This window comes from Glycine max, chromosome 10 (genome assembly GCF_000004515.6).
Source record: "Glycine max cultivar Williams 82 chromosome 10, Glycine_max_v4.0, whole genome shotgun sequence".
NCBI classification, from domain to species: domain Eukaryota; kingdom Viridiplantae; phylum Streptophyta; class Magnoliopsida; order Fabales; family Fabaceae; genus Glycine; species Glycine max.
In genome coordinates this window covers 5540864-5558895 of record NC_038246.2, presented here as the reverse complement: position 1 = coordinate 5558895, position 18032 = coordinate 5540864, and the positions used below count along the sequence as shown (strand labels likewise).

Genomic DNA, 18032 nt, shown 5'->3' with positions numbered 1-18032 from the left:
TCCACGACTTTATGGAAATATAACCCTCTTGTACTATATTCAGATCAATTTGTGCAGAATATGGCGAAACGATCTTTCAGGGCTAATTTCTTTTTGAAATAGAATAAATTTTAAACAAATACCCAGAAGAATAAATCGTAACATATTGTTCGACTTCAGTTCAAATTCGTAAATTATTTTAATATTTTTTATTGAAATAATAATAAATTTTACTATTTCTTAATTTTTAAAAAAAATTTAATTTTGAAGTCGTAAATTATTTGTAACTTTAAAGTCATAAATAATTTTTTTAAAATTAATATTTTTATATATTTTTTGTTTTTTATATTTAAATTTAATATTTCTATATTTTTTCCTAATGCTAAGGATTTTTTTCTTAATTATATTGCATTATAACAAGCTTAACTATAATATCGTCCATATAATCACAATTTTATTAGTGTTTTATTAATAGAAAATATAATAAATAATAAAATATAAAAAATAGAAAATATTAAATAAAAAAATATAGAAAATATTAAATAAAACTAAAACTAAAAATGTTAATTTAATTAAAAAATATACAACTTTGTATATTATTTTTATTTTTATTTAATATTTTCTATATTTTTGTATATTGTATTATTTGATATTTTTTATATTTTTATTTAATATTTTCTAGATTATTCCATTTAATATTTTTTTTATAAATGAAGCACCGATAAAATAAAGCTATAGCTCTACGTACGACTTTAAAGTTAAACTCGTTGAAATATATTATAATTGGAAAAAAATCCTTAACATTAGAAAAAAAATATAAAAAATATTAAATAAAATATAAAAAAGCAAAAAAATTAAATAAAACAATATAAAAATATTAAATAAAAAAATATATAAAGATATTAAATAAAACAACATATAAAATATTAAATAAAACTAAAAATATTAATTTAAATAAAAAAATTTACGATTTTAAAATCGTAAATAATTTAGGACTTCAAAATTCCATTTAAAAAAAATTAAGAACGTATTACAATTAAAAAAAAAAATTCTTAACATTAGAAAAGAAAAAAAAAAGTAAAAGTCATAAGATAATTTAAGATTTTGGACTTAGAAATTGTGAGATATCTTCTGATTTTTTTTTTAATATTTATTGTAATTTAGAGAAAAAATTATCGCCACAGAATATCCTATGTACTATTTTCTGTAAGAAACATTTTTCTTTACGTAATGATAATACTTAAAACTTAATTTTAACACTGTATATTATATAGTCCCGAACCCAATGTTTTGTATGACTCTAACAAGTTCTGACTTCTGAACACACGGAGACACTGAAAATGGAATTGAGTGAGTTGAGAAAAGCGGTGGAAGAGGTGGAGCTGGTGGACGCTCATGCTCACAACATAGTTTCTCTCGATTCCAACTTTGCTTTTATCCATGCCTTCTCTGAAGCCTATGGTGATGCTGTTACTTTCTCACCACACACTCTATCTTTCAAGGTAACTCAACTTCTTCTTCTCTCTGCCTTTTTCAACACCTTGGTCAATGGTCAATCACCTTTACTCTCTTAGCTTTTTGCTACACTTGCTTCATCTACTTTCTGTTACGGTCTTGGAACAACATTTTTTCTTTTGGTTTTGAATTTTTCTAATTGTTTTTTTTATGCTGCGGATTTAGAGTGATGTAGATTGATATTTCTAACGGTCAAAAAGTCAACGGCTCTGAACTAACTTGGGTTGATGAGGTGTGTCATCTGTGAACATTCTTCACTCAATGGTTGGTCACGAATGTTTTTTTTTTTTTTTAATTGGCAAATTTGTTAGTTTTGTTACAAATGTCAATTGGAAGATTCGAACCGTGACCTCTCCCCCGCCCTTCCTCCTTTCCCAATCGCTGGGTCAACCTTATATCTCCGGTTGCTCGCCTATGTATTTGTTGTGGACAACCTTATTGTTGCAGGATGCCACATTTTTGTGAAAATGAGTAGTTATTGAACGTTCAAAAGGATTTGTAGTTTTGACTTTGGGAATTTAAATAAGAGAAATGCTAGAAAACACTCTCTAACACATTTTTGTAACATACTCTCTACTATTATTGACTTCAAATTTGTTAGAAATCACAAAATTATGTGGGTCATAATAGTCCTTATTAAATGAGCCTCATTTGTGAGTTTATAGTTTTCAATAAATTTTAACCACTAAAAAAGAATGTGTTCAAAACAGTATGTTGGAGAATGTATTGCTAGCACTCGCCTTTAAAGAATATTGCATTTAATTGATTATTTTGGGTTTTGGCTGTTTGCTTGTTCTTAAGGAGGATTACATTCTGCAGTCACTGTATTAAACAAAGAAAACAATCTATGCTTAGATTATATTAACAGAGATATGTATTTCTTTAGTGATAAACAGAAGGTAAAGCGAGGAAATCAAATAAGATTAACCCTTCTTCATCTTCTGTTCATACAGAGCAATACATAAAATTTATTATGTTTTAAACTTACTGTTTTGTATAGTACTTCATAAGTGTAAGCTACTCAAAGTGCCTGCAATATGAATGCAAACTTATCAAGTTCCTCAACAGTTATGTTACATGAGTCAGGTTGACTTTTCCATGAACCATAGTGTCTCTGCCAATTTGGTGCTGATTTTAGCATATACTATGTATTAGTTAACACTTGAACGTTCAACCAATATTTGCTAAAGTATTATCTTGTAGAATTTTTGTTACTGAAACTTTATTTTTAGTCACGAATCTTATTATGATTGGCTATTATGAAATGTCAGAGAAATTTAAGAGAAATTGCTGAGCTGTATGGATCCGAGCTATCTTTGCAAGGTGTTGAAGAACACCGTAGAGTATCTGGAATGCAATCCATCTGCTCAACATGCTTCAAAGCTGCAAGAATCTCTGCCATACTTATTGATGATGGCTTACAATTGGACAAAAAGCATGATATAGAATGGCATAGGAGTTTTACACCTCTTGTTGGTAGAATCTTAAGAATTGAACGGTTGGCTGAGGAAATCCTTGATGAGGTGAGATACCTAAACACATTCACTTTTAATCTGCATTCCCATGATTATTAGGCATCTTATATTGTTTTAGGTTCTTTATTGTTCTCTTTATTTTACTTGTATTGGTAGCCATGCCATCTACATAGTCTGTTCTTCTCTTGGGTTATTTTTTTTTCTTATTTTTTTGCTTGCTGAAATTCCATTGCAGTATTTCATTTCAACTTGGTTACTTATGCAGGAAGGAGAATAATATATTCGAATCCCTACTGTATTTTTTAAGCTAGAGCTTAGGCCTTCAAAATTTGAGACATCTGTGTTACTTACTTTCTGTGCAAGTATTTGATAATATTAAGTAATAAAAACAAAAGTTTTGAAACAAGGAGACAAAAAATGTTGTGTTTTGCTAGATTCATTCTAGACCAGTAGTTTTGCTTATGGACTTTCATTATGGGTGCATTGATTCCAAATGCTTCATTTGCTTACTTATTTACAGGGTTTTTTAAAGTGTTTTCTGCTAATTAATGTTTGAATGTCTTGAGCATAATCTGTCTGAGAATTTTCATTAAGAAGGGATTCCGTAGTCTTTGTTAGAAATAAAAATTTCAATTAAATTATACTTTAATTAACTTTATATCATAACTTCAGTTTGGATTTTGTGAACTTTGAGTGTTAAACAATAACCTACACATGTGCCCATGGATAGCTTCAAGGAAAAATAAAGGAAGAAAGAAACTGACAAGAGATTTATTTTTCAACATTTTACATCCTATTGTGTTTGACTGGAAAAAAAGGAATGTTATCCTTATAGTCTCTAGGATGTTTAGATGTCCAAGACATCTGAGCATGATAGTAGGCCATAAAGCTGTTTGCTTTCTGAATTCTGAGAACCCTAATTGATCAAATGAGGATGCATTCTCTGCTTTGCTTGATGCCTATAGTTATATAATTAGTCATATCAAATTTTGTTTCCTTTTGTCTTTTATTTTTCTGAACAATGAATGTTTCATTATCTTTGGGGATTATTATGCAGCTGTTAAGTCTCAAATTGCAAATTTGAAGAAATTAAATCTTGTTGGGGAAGATGCAATTGCTCAATTGCTTATTTTGCCAACTCCTGTTTAATTGCATCCTTCTATTTGCAATTGTATTTATATTCTTCCTCTAAGTATAAGCTATTTATATATCTAAATCTGATGTTCCCTGAAGGACTTGCCTGATGGATCTTCTTGGACAGTGGATTCATTTACTAAAGCCTTTGTCTCAAAGTTAAAATCATATCCTTTATATGTCTCTCCTGCTCTCCACAAACACACATAATGTGGTCTTAGCTTTATAAGTATATAATGTTTTAGCTGGATTCCTTAGCAATACTGTTACAGTTTCTGGTGAGATCTTTGGATTGAAAAGCATAGCTGCATACCGCAGTGGCCTAGAAATCAATACTAATGTGACTAAAAAGGATGCTGAGGAGGGGCTGAGGCAGGTGTTGATTGGTGAGTAGGGTGTGCAGTTTGGTTTTAATATGATCTGTTTCAGGATATTCTTACTCACCATTCTATACTTTCAGCTGGGAAGCCTGTCCGTATTGCAAACAAAAATCTTATTGACTACATCTTCTTACAAAGTTTGGAAGTTGCTCAATCCTATGACTTGCCAATGCAGATACACACAGGGTAATGGATGGGTTTCAATTGTTTTATATAATTGTGGGGAATATATGATAAAAGCTTGGGACGAGGGTAGCTCTTTGGGAATTTCAAAAAATTACTCAGCTAAGTTCAATTGAAACAATTTGAGTTTCTAAGTGTTTAACAGGACCTAAATTAATGAGGTTACTTGAACATGTAAATCATGTTGAGCCGGGACTATCTTACATTCCAGTCTCACCACCACACTGATGTTAGTAAGATGATATTAATACGTGCTTTGCCCATTTCTAGGATTTACCACACTTCTCCTAAATGTCAAAGAAGCAGCTTTTTTTTCTCCTATTTACAGCTGTCAGGGCACAATATCACTGTGATTTTCTGCTTGATAATATCTCCTACTTTTACTTATTATACTAATTTGTTCTTTTGTTTACTAGCTTTGGGGATAAAGATTTGGACATGCGACTGTCCAATCCTCTTCATCTACGTGCAGTTCTTGAGGACAAGAGATATTTGAAGTCTCGGATTGTTCTTTTACATGCATCCTATCCATTCTCAAGGGAAGCGTCGTATCTAGCATCTGTTTACTCACAGGCAAACAATTTACAACTCAATGGCTTGGTATTAGTATGTTTGAAATTGAATTGCTGGTTAACTGGCAGGTAACACAATCTTCTCCTTCAGGTCTACCTTGATTTTGGACTGGCAATTCCAAAGTTGAGTGTACATGGGATGATTTCTTCAATGAAAGAGCTATTGGAGCTGGCTCCAATAAATAAGGTGACAATATAAGAAATCCAAATAAATTTTCACTAAGAATAGAAGTTTTCAGGTATAAGTACCATGCGCTAAAAAATAGGACAACAAATCATGTGTTATGCGTAAATTGCAAGCGACTAAGAATCTTATATAATGAAATTAGAATCTTTTTGAACTTGAGTTATCAAACGAAACATCTCAATAGCAAGGGAATGACTTCTGGCCACAACATTTGATGTCTCACAAGAATTAACTTTGCAATGCAGGTGATGTTCAGTACTGATGGCTATGCATTTCCTGAAACATTTTACTTAGGTTGGTTAATATTTATTATTACAGCTAATATTCTTAGTGCTTTGTTGTGGTGTTTGAATTTCTTCTGCTTATTTTCTCTTGCATGTTGCCATCTGAAGCATATCTTATTCTTTTTGTCACGAAATATATGTTGTTTGCTTTGCTGCCTTGATATATACACCTGAGTACCTGACTCATGAAATTTCGACACCTGTTACTTGTTTTGTTTAAGGTAGTTGCTAGTTTCCCGGTAGGTCTACTATGGTTGCCAGTTTTCTTTGTTTTTTCATATTGGCATGTTTATGATATTTTGAACACTGAAATGTGATTCTGTCCACATCATATTTAAGGATTCTCTCTCTTGATGTTGTAGTTTTCATTAAATTTTAACCAATTAGAAAGAGTGTGTTAGAGAGAGTGTTCTTAGCACTCTTGATAAATATATCAGATTTCAGATATTATGATTTCAACTTATGAGCCTTTGAATATTTTAAGTTCTTAACTTTTTTTGAGCCCAAAGGCTTAGAATGTGGCAAAGAAGTTGACGTCCTGATTCTACAGAACTAATGCTTGAAATTCTTGTACATTAAAAATGAGAGCGATGTTAAACTCTTTGTTGCTTCTACTGTCTTTGAAAATTTCCACCTCTTAACTCATGATGTGAATATTACTGGTTAAAGCTATGAGTTTTTCTTTCACAGGTGCGAAGAAGTCTCGCGAAGTTGTTTTCTCTGTCCTACGTGATGCATGCATTGATGGTGATCTCTCAATTCCTGAGGCTGTGGAAGTTGCAAAGGACATCTTTGCTCGAAATGCAATCCACTTCTACAAGATTAGTTCAGCTATTGGTGTTGTTAGTTCACATAGTAATTTGCCCCAAAAGCTGAATGATGGCTTAGACATTGATTTGTCACTTGTTCGTATCTTGTGGGTTGATGGTTCAGGACAGCATAGATGTCGTGTGAGTTTCCCTCTAGTGTTCCATTACTTCATTGTTCATATCTATTGTAGCTTGAAACCTGTTATTTGTGAACCTTGGGAGAAAAATGTTTCAATGTTCAAATGGTAGAACACTTCTTTATTCTTTTTACATTTGGAATCAAATTGAATTGCATGCTTGTCACAGACTCACACCAATCATGCTGTAAATTGTAACTTTCATATTTCATTCTATATATCACATTAGTATGGGAAAGAAGAAAAAAAGATGAAATTCACCCATGAAATAAGATTATCTATCATTTCGCATCAATACATATTGTATCAGTTGCATTATACCATTCTGTCTTCCAGGAGAAAACTAGTATAAGAAATTTAGCTGCATTTTTTCTTGCACTTATGTTTTTGGTAATAATTGTCCTTAAGTGCTACTGCTATTGTGAAATTTCTCCAAATGCGGGAGTAGATTGGTAAAGTTCTTGAAAATAGTAAGCTACGATTGAATAGTTGCCACAGTGAACAGAAGTCAGGAATAACATTGGATGCTAGATACATTTTCAATCTCAAGAGAAACTATTGCAAACTAAATTGACTTGTAACTGGTTTACATAACCCCTTACTGGACTTATAGACACATCTAGGATACTTAGTTCAGGTTTATGTCACAAAGTGAAAAAATAAAATGAAAATTTCCCCCTGTTGACTGAGACATTAACTTCAAATGTAAGTATAATTAGAAATCACAGAGAAGTGTTCTTGACATCTTGCTGTCCTTTTTTACCTCTTGTAACTTGTAATACAGAATACCCCTCATTCTTTGTGCACTTACTGTGAGTGGAAATTTATGTCTCTTAGGCACTTAAACTTCTGGCTGTACAGGCCCATAAAAGATCAATACACACAGTTTAGGAATTCTTTTCTTTAAATTACATATTGTGATGAAGTCATATTTTATTTCAGGCGGTTCCTAAAAAACGCTTCAATGATATTGTTGCAAAGAATGGGGTTGGCTTAGCATTTGCGACTTTGGGATTCTCTTCTTATATGGATGGACCTGCAGACGGGTCTGGTCTAACTGCAGTTGGTGAAACAAGATTAATGCCTGATTTGTCTACTCTAACAAGAATTCCATGGTAACTAGTATTTTTCCTAAAAATCAGCTGCTCTGTTATATGTATATTTATTTCCTATTATAAATTAGGAATAGTATTCAGCCTATTAATTAGATATATTTAGGATTCCTAATTAAGGTTGTACAAATCAGGAATTAGGATCAATTGTCATTAAAGTAGTTATAAATGCTATGTATTATTTGTAGAGATGAATGGAGAGAAGAAAAGGCTGAAAAGCCAAATTTCTAACATAGTATCACGAGTCTCCATGACAGCAACGTGAGTCTTTCCAGTTTTGTGTTCGCACTTGATTCGTGATTGTGAGTCTTTCCAGTTTTGTGTTCGCACTTGATTCGTGATTCTGTTTCTGTTCTTCGTCTTGGTCCTTGCTTGGCCGCACGCACGACACCGGCGCTCGTTTGTTTGCGTGTGCTCCTGGTTTGTTCTTGTAATTCTCTCGTTCGTGGTTCGTGTTTCAGTTCCTGGTTCTTGTCCCCTTTTATTTTTGAGCACGAGCTCTTGGCTTTCTTTTCATGACTATGGAGAATCTTTGTGTTCGCTTTAACGGCAAGAACTATGCTGCTTAGGAGTTTCAGTTCAAGATGTTCTTGAAAGGGAAAGGCATGAGGGGACATGTCAATGGGTCCTCCTCTAAACCCACGGCCATGGCTGAGTTGGCAGCTTGGGAGACGCAGGATGCCCAGATTATTTCTTGGCTTTTGGGGTCCATTGAGCCTCTAATGGTCAATAACCTGCATTCATTTTCTACTGCCAAAGACATGTGGGACTATCTCAACCGCATTTTCAATTAGGACCATTCCGCCAAATGCTTTCAGTTGGAATTGGACATAGCCAATTACAGTTAGGCTAATTTCTCTATTCATGAATATAATTCTGATTTCCTGAACTTATGGGCTGAACACTCTGCTATACTTCATGCTGCTGTTTCGAAAACTTCTTTGGCTTCTGTTCAAGAGGTTTATGAGGTCACTAAACGGGACTAATTCCTCATGAAACTTAGACCTAAATTTGAAGCTGTACGTGCTGCTCTCTTAAATCGCCACCCACTTCCTTCTCTGGATGTGTATGTGTTGGCGAACTGCTTCGGGAAGAACAACGTCTTCTCACTCAACCAGCTCTGTCCCGTGACTCTTCTGTTTCGGAAGCTATTGTTGTTGCCTATACTGCCCAAGATAAAGGCAAAGGTTGTGATACACGACAAGTTCAATGTTATCCGTGCAAGCAATTTGGTCATATTGCTCGCCATTGCACCAAGAAGTTTTGCAACTATTGTAAGCAACGTGGTCATATCATCACGGACTGTCCCACTAGACCACCATGGCGTCAGGTGCAAGCTTTTCATGCAGCTAATTCTATGACTGAGACACCCACTTCTGTCCCAACCAATGCTGATGCCTTAACTCCAGAGATGGTGCAGCAAATGGTGCTTTCTGCATTAGGCATCCAGGGTAAGTCTAATGATATATCTTCACCATGGTCTGTTGATTCTGGAGCCTCCAATCATATGACTGGTACCTCGGAACATTTAAACAACGTTGGCACTTATAATGACACTCAAAACATTCATATTGCTGATGGTAATACTCTTTCAATCACTGCTGTTGGTGATATTACTCCTTCCTTTCGTGATGTATTTGTCTCTCCTGGACTTGTTTCTAATTTAATTTCGGTTGGACAATTGGTGGATAACAATTGCAATATTAATTTCTCTCGGGCTGGTTGTGTTGTGCAGGATCAGGTGTCGGGGAAGGTGATCGCGACGGGGCCTAAAGTGGGCAGATTATTTCCACTCCAGTTTACTCTACCTAGACTTTTGTCTTTTAATTGTACTGGTGTGCCAAATAAGTATGAGGATTGGCACAAAAAGTTGGGTCACCCAAATTCAGTTGTTTTGTCTCATTTACTGAAAAATGGATTCTTAAGCAGTAAAATTACCATTCCTGGTTCATCCTTTAATTGTTCTGTATGCAAACTTACTAAAAGCAAAACCCTCCCGTTTCCTTCTAATGCTCATCGTGCTGACAAATGTTTCGACATTATTCACAGTGATGTTTGGGGTATATCGCCTATCTTATCACATGTCAAGTACAAGTATTTTGTGACATTTATTGATGATTATAGCCGCTTTACTTGGATATATTTTCTCCGTTCTAAAGATCAAGTTTTCTCCATGTTTAAGACATTTTTGGCCTACATTGCAAATCAATTCCACACTAGCATTAAGATTTTGCGCACCGATTCTGGTGGGGAATATATTTCTGCTGAGTTTCACACGTACTTGCAGCAACAAGGCATTATTTCTCAACGTTTATGTCCATATACACCTCAACAGAATGGCGTTGCGGAGCGAAAGCATAGGCATTTGCTTGATGTCACACGAGCATTACTTCTTTAGGCTTCGGTTCTTTCTCATTTCTGGGTTGAGGCATTGACCACTGTTGTCTACTTGATCAATCGCCTTCCCTCCCAGGTTCTTGGCGTCGATTCTCCTTTCTTTCGACTTTATAACATACAACCGAGCTATGATGACTTCACCGTTTTGGTTGTGTATGTTTTGTACACCTTCCACCTTCGGAACGTCACAAACTTGGGGCTCAGTCTGTTCAATGTGCATTTATGGGTTATGGTACCACTCAGAAGGGTTTTTTGTGTTATGATGTTGTTGTCCAGCGTTTCCGTATCTCTCGGAATGTGGTTTTCTTTTATAATCAAGATTTCTTTCCATTTGTTTCTCCTGGTGCTAATGATTTTGCTACTCTTCCTTCTTTTCCTAAGGTTTCTCATGCTACGGAACGGTTTAAACCAGGCTATGTATATACTAGGCACCCTCTTGCCCCGCCCCTTCCCGACTCTGAACCGTCACCTGAATGTACACCAATAGCACCTTGTAGATCCGGCCGTATTTCTCGTCCACCAGATAGGTATGGTTACTCCCCTACTTCTCTTACTGCCACTTTATCTAGCATTCCTATTCCTACATGCTATTCACAGGCTGTTATGGATGTGTGTTGGGTCAAAGCTATGCAAGAGGAGTTGCAAGCACTTCAGGAGAATTATACTTGGGATATTGTTCCATGCCCCCCTAATGTCAAACCCCTTGGCTGTAAATGGGTGTATTTTGTCAAACTTAATTCTGATGGTTCTTTTCATCGTTACAAGGCTCGATTGGTTGCTTTGGGAAACAAACAGGAATATGGAGTGGATTATGATGGGACATTTTCACCTGTGGCCAAAATGACTACTATTAGAACTGTGCTATCTATTGCTGCCTCCAAGGGCTGGTCTCTCCATCAAATGGATGTGAAAAATGTCTTTCTTCATGGTGACCTAGCTGAAGATATTTACATGACCCCTCCACAAGGTTTGTTTTCTTCTTTTGTTGCTGTATGCAAGCTCAAACGTTCTTTATATGGTCTAAGGCAGGCACCACGGGCATGGTTTGAAAATTTTCAGACTACTCTCCTTGGATTTTCTTTTACTCAAAGTCGATATGATTCTTCTTTATTTATTCAAACCACGGCAGCTAGTATTGTTCTTCTTCTTATTTATGTTGATGATATGGTCATTACTGGTTCTGATCATGTGTCAACAAACGACAACTTCAAGCTTCTTTTCATATGAAGGATCTAGGCAATCTTAACTATTTTTTGGGTCTTGAGGTTAATTCTCATCCCAAAGGTCTCTTTCTTCATCAACACAAGTATACTGACGATTTGATCTCTTTGGCTGGTCTCCAATCTGCTGCTCCCTTAGATACTCCTCTCGAAGTTAATGCCAAATATCTTTGTGATGAGGGTGACATTCTACCTAATCCTTTGTTGTATCGTCTATTAGTGGGTAGTCTTAATTATCTGACTATTACACGTCCTGACATCTCCTTTGCAGTCCAGCAGGTTAGCCAATTTATGCACACTCCTCGCCATCTTCACCTAGCTGCTGTCCGACGTATCATTCGTTACTTGAAAGGTACTTCTCATAGGGGCCTATTCTTTCCTACTGGGACGTCTCTTAATTTGGTGGGTTATAGTGATGCTGATTGGGCAGGTTGCCCAGATACTCGAAGATCTGTCACAGGTTGGTGCATGTTTCTTGGTTCTGCACTTATTTCTTGGAAAAGCAAAAAGCTAGCTTGGGTCTCTAAGTCTTCCACTGAGTCTGAATATCGTGCTATGTCTCTAGCCTGTTCTAAAATTATTTGGCTTCGTGGTCTTTTAGCTGAGCTTGATTTCCCTCAAACCGAGGCTACACCTCTCTATGCTGACAATACTAGCGCCATTCAGATTGCCGCCAATCCAGTCTTCCATGAACGAACCAAACATATCGAAGTGGATTGTCATTCCATTCGTGAGGCTCTTGATAATCGTATTGTCTCTCTTCCCCACATTACCTCGCAACTTCAGCTTGCAGATATATTTACCAAGGTTGTTCCTCATCCTCGCCATCAGTTTCTCAATGATGCTCCTTGACCGCCCGCATCAATTTGAGGGGGGATGTTAGGAAAGGAATTCGCTGGACCATTATTATCTTCCTAAAAATCAGCTGCTCTGTTATATGTATATTTATTTCCTATTATAAATTAGGAATAGTATTCAGCCTATTAATTAGATATATTTAGGATTCCTAATTTAGGTTGTACAAATCAGGAATTAGGATTAATTGTCATTAAAGTAGTTATAAATGCTATGTATTATTTGTAGAGATGAATGGAGAGAAGAAAAGGCAGAAAAGCCAAATTTCTAACAATATTATGTAAATTTCAAATATTCTTCATCAAATGTATAATGAATGAAAAGATGAAAGTAAAATATCTTGTTTTCTGTCCTTTAAATAAAGGGATCAATATGTTGAAATTGAATTGCTACTTAGCCTCCTCCCCCCCCCCCCCCCCCCTCCCACCAATTGTGAGATATAGTTGTTGAGTTACAACTTTCTTCATTTTTGGAGGGTATGCTCTGTGTAGTTGTTTTCAGTCCTTATAAATTGTATGAAGTCTTCAAAACAGTGAACCTTCCAATTTACCTCTCTCAACTGGCATTTTATTCTGTCTCATATCATTAAAGATTTGGGAGCAGATATTTTTTTTTATTAATATCCTATATTTTTCATTTCCTAATGTCCTTTTCTCATTTCAATTTGGCATCATTTATCTGTTCACAATTTTTCACTAATGTTTTGTTTATCTTGTTATGTAAGTATGGTATTTCTTTTTCTTCTTTCTGTTAGATAACTTTTGTATTTGATTGTTGACGTATTTGTTAATTAAGTAAATAGCAATTGCATGGATCAAGAAGTTTTCTTCCTTAATGGAAGTCATCTTAAGGTGTAGGCTTTTTTGTTTTACAGAATCTTGAAAAGTCAGGTCGAATTTGAATTTTGTTAACTAATGCAACTGTCTTTTGTATAGGAACAAGCAAGATGAAATGGTTTTAGCTGATATGTGTGTTAAACCTGGTGAAGCTTGGGAATATTGCCCAAGAGACGCCTTAAGAAGAGCTTCTAAAATTCTGAAAGATGAATTTGACTTGGTACGAAGCAGAGTTTGTCTTATCTGTTGGGAAGTATTCTGTGTTTAACTTTTCCTCTGCTTCCACTTCCAGGAAATGAATGCAGGATTTGAGAATGAATTTATCCTCTTAAAGAGCATAACAAGGTATCATATATGATTTTATCTATCTTTTGATCTGAATAGTGCAATTTACTGTGGCAATTAGTTAAATTGTTGAGGGAAAAAAAATCATTCAGGGAAGGTAAAGAGGAATGGATACCATTTGACTCGAGTCCATACTGCTCTTCATCGGCATTTGATGCTGCTTCCCCCATACTTCATGAAGTTGCTGCTTCTCTTCATTCCTTGGGCATTTCAGTAGAACAGGTAAATAGGAATTTCTAACATGATCAAATTGTAAATGAAGATATGATTTGTCTTTGTATATTTTCATTAAATGCTATTTTTTTTATCTTCAATTGCTTTCACATAAATGAGACCAGATTAGTTTCAAAGTAATTTTGAACCTAAACCTAATAATGACAACATGTAACCAGAATAATAGTCATTACCAGGACTCTACCAAAACAGTACATTCTCAAAACTGAATGTAAGCATTGAAAAGCCCAACAAACATGAACAATTTGGATATAAGCATGACCAAGGTCCTTAAAAGGATCATCCTCTTTAGCATGTTTAAAGACATTGCTTGATACTTCTTTTCTAGTTGTCACATTATATGGCCCAACTTTTGAACTTATCTTTTTTGTATTGTAGTTACATGCTGAGGCTGGAAAAGGTCAATTTGAGCTGGTTTTGAAATATACCGTTTGTACTAAAGCTGCAGACAACTTAACTTTCACCCGTGAAGTTGTCAGGGCAATTGCTAGAAAGCATGGCTTGCTGGCAACCTTTATTCCAAAGTAAGCGGCAAAGTTTGTTATAGGTTTGATCATATGCTATCTGTGTAATTCAGATTTTTGAACCAAAGAGAATCAAATTTGCATCGTAAGCCTGCCTTGAAGACTATACCGGCATATTTGACACCATCTAGACATAATTGTATTGTGATGTTGCATATCTATTCTATTTTATCCCTCAACTATGGAGGCCCATGCTTGTATCTTTTATGGTGAAAAATCCTGATTGTGTGTGTAAATAAAATACCCTCATGATTTCAATATACGCTATTTTAACAATATTTGAACAACACCAATAGCCTTTGAAAATATAGTTATACCTCGGAGCTGTTTCTCCTTTTACCACTTTAAAATACCCAGAAATTTAAAATGTTAAAATAAATAATTTTCAATCTATTTGCTTACAATCAATTCTTTTATCATAAAATTATTAATAATATATGTTTTTAATGAGGGCGAGCCCTAGTGCAGCGGTAAAGTTGTGCCTTGGTGACTTGTTGGTCATGGGTTCGAATCCGAAAACAGCCTCTTTGCATATGCAAGGGTAATAGCATATATATATATATATATATGCTATTACAGAGGGTTATGTATAGACTCTAGTTTATAAAACTTAATTACAACTGATGAACTCTCTTTATTGCATCTAGTGTAAAGCTCAAATGTAAACATGTTGAAGTAACAGTTTTCTGTTGTGATATTGAAGGTACGCATTAGATGATTTGGGTTCTGGATCCCATGTTCACCTTAGCTTGTCGCGAAATGGCCAAAATGTATATATGGCATCTGATAGATCATCTAAGCATGGAATATCAACTTTGGGAAAGGAATTTATGGCTGGAATTCTACATCATCTTCCTTCAATTTTGGCATTTATAGCACCACTCCCTAACAGGTTGCTCTTCCCAGTATCTTATTCTTGCACTTTTGACCAAAACTGAGGTTATTGTATGGCATTATCATACTACTAATTTTGTTAGCATTGGTAAAGCTTAAGTTGTTACGTGAAAGACTAGGATTTTTTTCCTCACTAACAAGCATTATAGTAAAATAGAAATGTGACATTCATACATTTGTTAATCTAGAGTTAAAAAGGAGTAACATATCAGCTAGTGACCATCTTTTGAACTTCTCTTATTTGTTACTCTTGAAATTATGCTGCTATGTTTTCTTACTTTGCTATTCAAATTCCTTGCAGTTATGATCGATTACAACCCAACACATGGAGTGGTGCATACCTTTTCTGGGGAAACGAAAATAAGGAGGCTCCATTGCGAGCTACGTCTCCACCTGGAACTCCTGATGGTCTAGTGAGCAACTTTGAGATGAAATCATTTGATGGTTCTGCCAATCCATACTTGGGCTTAGCTGCCATACTTGCTGCTGGCATTGATGGACTTCGTAGGAAGCTTTCTCTTCCTGAACCTGTTGGTAAGATCATAAATCCTTTATAATATGGTGTGTAACAGCATGCATTGTGAATAATGTTTTTTTATATCTACCATAAGCTTTTACAATATTCAAATAACTAGTGATTTTGTGTTAGATTGTATTAACTTATGGAAGAAGTTATATGTACACACTTCTTTCATCATATTATGATTCTTCTGAAATCTTGCAAGCAACTTGATCAGCAATGTTTTTCTAGCTGGCATAACATAGCTCTGCTGGCTATGCATCACAATGAAGTTAAGAGTAAATTACACTGATATCTTCTGAAGTTTTTCAGATTGCACACATTACACTGACACCCCTTATACATTACACTAACTGACATCGTGTACCCCTAGAAAGTTGTTTTAAACGTTACAGAAGTTTGGGAATTATGTGCAATAAAAAATCTCTGGGGTATCATTGTAATTTACTCTGAAGTTAATTCAAGAATCAGGGATGCACGTTGCATGCGGATAATCAACTGGATTTTATTTACTTATATCAAGTTTGAATTACAAATTTGCAGCCATTTCCCCCCTTTTCTCTTTCATGTTCTCAGTTCTTTATACCAATTTGCATAATGGTTGCATAAATTTTTGTTAGGTTCTTATAATTTTCAGCGCTTGTATATAAAAATATCAATTGAACAACAAACTTCTCGTTTCATGTGTGATACAGATACAAATCCAAATCCGGAAACCCTTCAGAGATTGCCAGCATCACTTTCTGAATCTTTGGATGCTCTCAATAAGGATGACTTCCTTAAGGAATTTATGAGTGATAAGTTGCTAACTACCATAAAAGCAATCAGAAAGGTATGTATCTGGTTTAGATGCTTTTAAATTCATACTTATAAGGTCAATATAAAATGCTTTGACACGTAGATAGTTTCTAATTGCGGTCTGCCTTTGCTTATTTGAGATTGAAAAAAAATAGAAAAAGTGAAAAGAGAACCTTCTTTTCTTTTCTTTTATTGAATCATGTTTTTCAAAATTTATTTTTATCCGTTCTTAAATAATTTTGGTCCTGTACCAAACCATCAAGAGCTTAACCATGCTTTATCTTGCTTATATAAAATGATTTGGGTTTACTATCTTTATAGTCCTTAAACTTGTTATGATTTCTGTTAGTAACTAACTCAAGGATCACAGCTGCTCTTATCTTTTCTATTATTTTCGTAGCCAAGGTGCTAATTTTGATGCTTAATGTGACTTATTGTCAGGCTGAAATTGATCATTACACGAAGCACAAGGATGCATACAAGCAACTCATACACCGTTATTGAGCTAGTTGTTTTTTGTTCCTGTGCAAGACTGTTCAGAGCATAGTTTAGATTCTGGTGAAGGTGAATTCTTCGCATTGAACATTTGTCGTTGCTTGCATTTACACTTGAGCTTTATGGTTCAGGGTAAAAACAGTAATGGCCATATCTGTATTTTTATCTATTATGTATCTTATTGTTCTAGAAAGATATGAACTAATTTATCCAATGTCCATTGCTCAACTTCATCTTTAAATTACTACCAGTTGCGAGTGATTTTAAGTTTCAAGATTTCAAATTTTTAAAAATTAAAACTTGTTTTCTGTTTTTAACTGTTAGTTTTTTGGGTTTTTTTTTTTGTTTCCACTTTTAAAAACCTGTTGCCAGTTTTAGAACTATGACTCGTATTGCCATTGGTCACCAACATATTAAACGGCGCAACCTCATCACTGCCTGAGGCTTGCACCAATTCCTAGTATCTTCTCACCCCTTAATATAGTCATGAATTAAAACTCTTACATATGAGTTTGGGTTATCAAGAAAGTGTAACTCAATTGGTTAAGCTGGATAGGAGTTGTTGTAAATCTTCTTTTATCTGTCTTCAATTCCTTCGAAAATATAAATTTGAGTTTATCGCTTTCTTTCTCATCATATCTCAAGTTAGAGTTCTTTTTTATCAATAATTTAATTAAACTAGTAACTATCTTATTATCTGAAAGGATTAGTATTTTTTTATAATGAAAAAATTATGTTAGTTGGATCCTAAGAGTTCACCAAAAAAGGAGAAACTTAAGGTTTAAAGAATGTTTATATAAGTACTTATAAATTATCAATAAAAAAATTCTCATATAGACAACGAAAATTGAATGCATGTCTTTTTACCATGAGTATGTTTCTTACTTATGAAGTAGGTTATCCTTTGTTGGTGGCTAATATTTATATGTATAACTTTTGTTCATGAATAGTTTAATTTTCATGTATTTATAAGAAATTTGTGTATCTTAAGTAATTTTTGAAATTTGATTATTGATATAAAAATATATTTTATTAAACCAAATAAAAGTTACTTTAACAATCTCTTCTAAAGAGAATATTTAGTTATGGCTTAATTTCATATTTTATTTAATTTACTATTATCATTTTATAAATTTTATTATCCTTC

General features: G+C 34.3%; 1 protein-coding gene across 1 annotated transcript; it reads left to right on the top strand.

The window, feature by feature from the left end:
* The first annotated feature begins 1263 nt into the window (after positions 1–1263).
* On the top strand, positions 1264–17099 carry LOC100809101 (protein fluG). The gene is made up of 18 exons (XM_006588739.4): positions 1264–1481; positions 2766–3017; positions 4203–4270; positions 4374–4489; positions 4564–4669; positions 5083–5239; positions 5330–5425; positions 5671–5719; positions 6400–6659; positions 7598–7770; positions 13175–13295; positions 13368–13420; positions 13513–13642; positions 14033–14178; positions 14882–15070; positions 15374–15606; positions 16288–16424; positions 16832–17099. The coding sequence occupies exons 1-18, from the start codon at positions 1320–1322 to the stop codon at positions 16892–16894; spliced, it is 2511 nt and encodes an 836-aa protein (XP_006588802.1). The 5' UTR covers positions 1264–1319; the 3' UTR covers positions 16895–17099.
* Positions 17100–18032: the final 933 nt, after the last annotated feature.

Bases quoted from the DNA above. Each gene is read 5' to 3' on its own strand.
- LOC100809101 (XM_006588739.4), top strand. From the start codon at position 1,320: ATGGAATTGAGTGAGTTGAGAAAAGCGGTGGAAGAGGTGGAGCTGGTG. The intron at 6,660-7,597 runs GTGAGTTTCCCT...ATTTTATTTCAG, and splicing joins CAGGACAGCATAGATGTCGT to GCGGTTCCTAAAAAACGCTT. The intron at 13,643-14,032 runs GTAAATAGGAAT...TTTGTATTGTAG, and splicing joins TGGGCATTTCAGTAGAACAG to TTACATGCTGAGGCTGGAAA.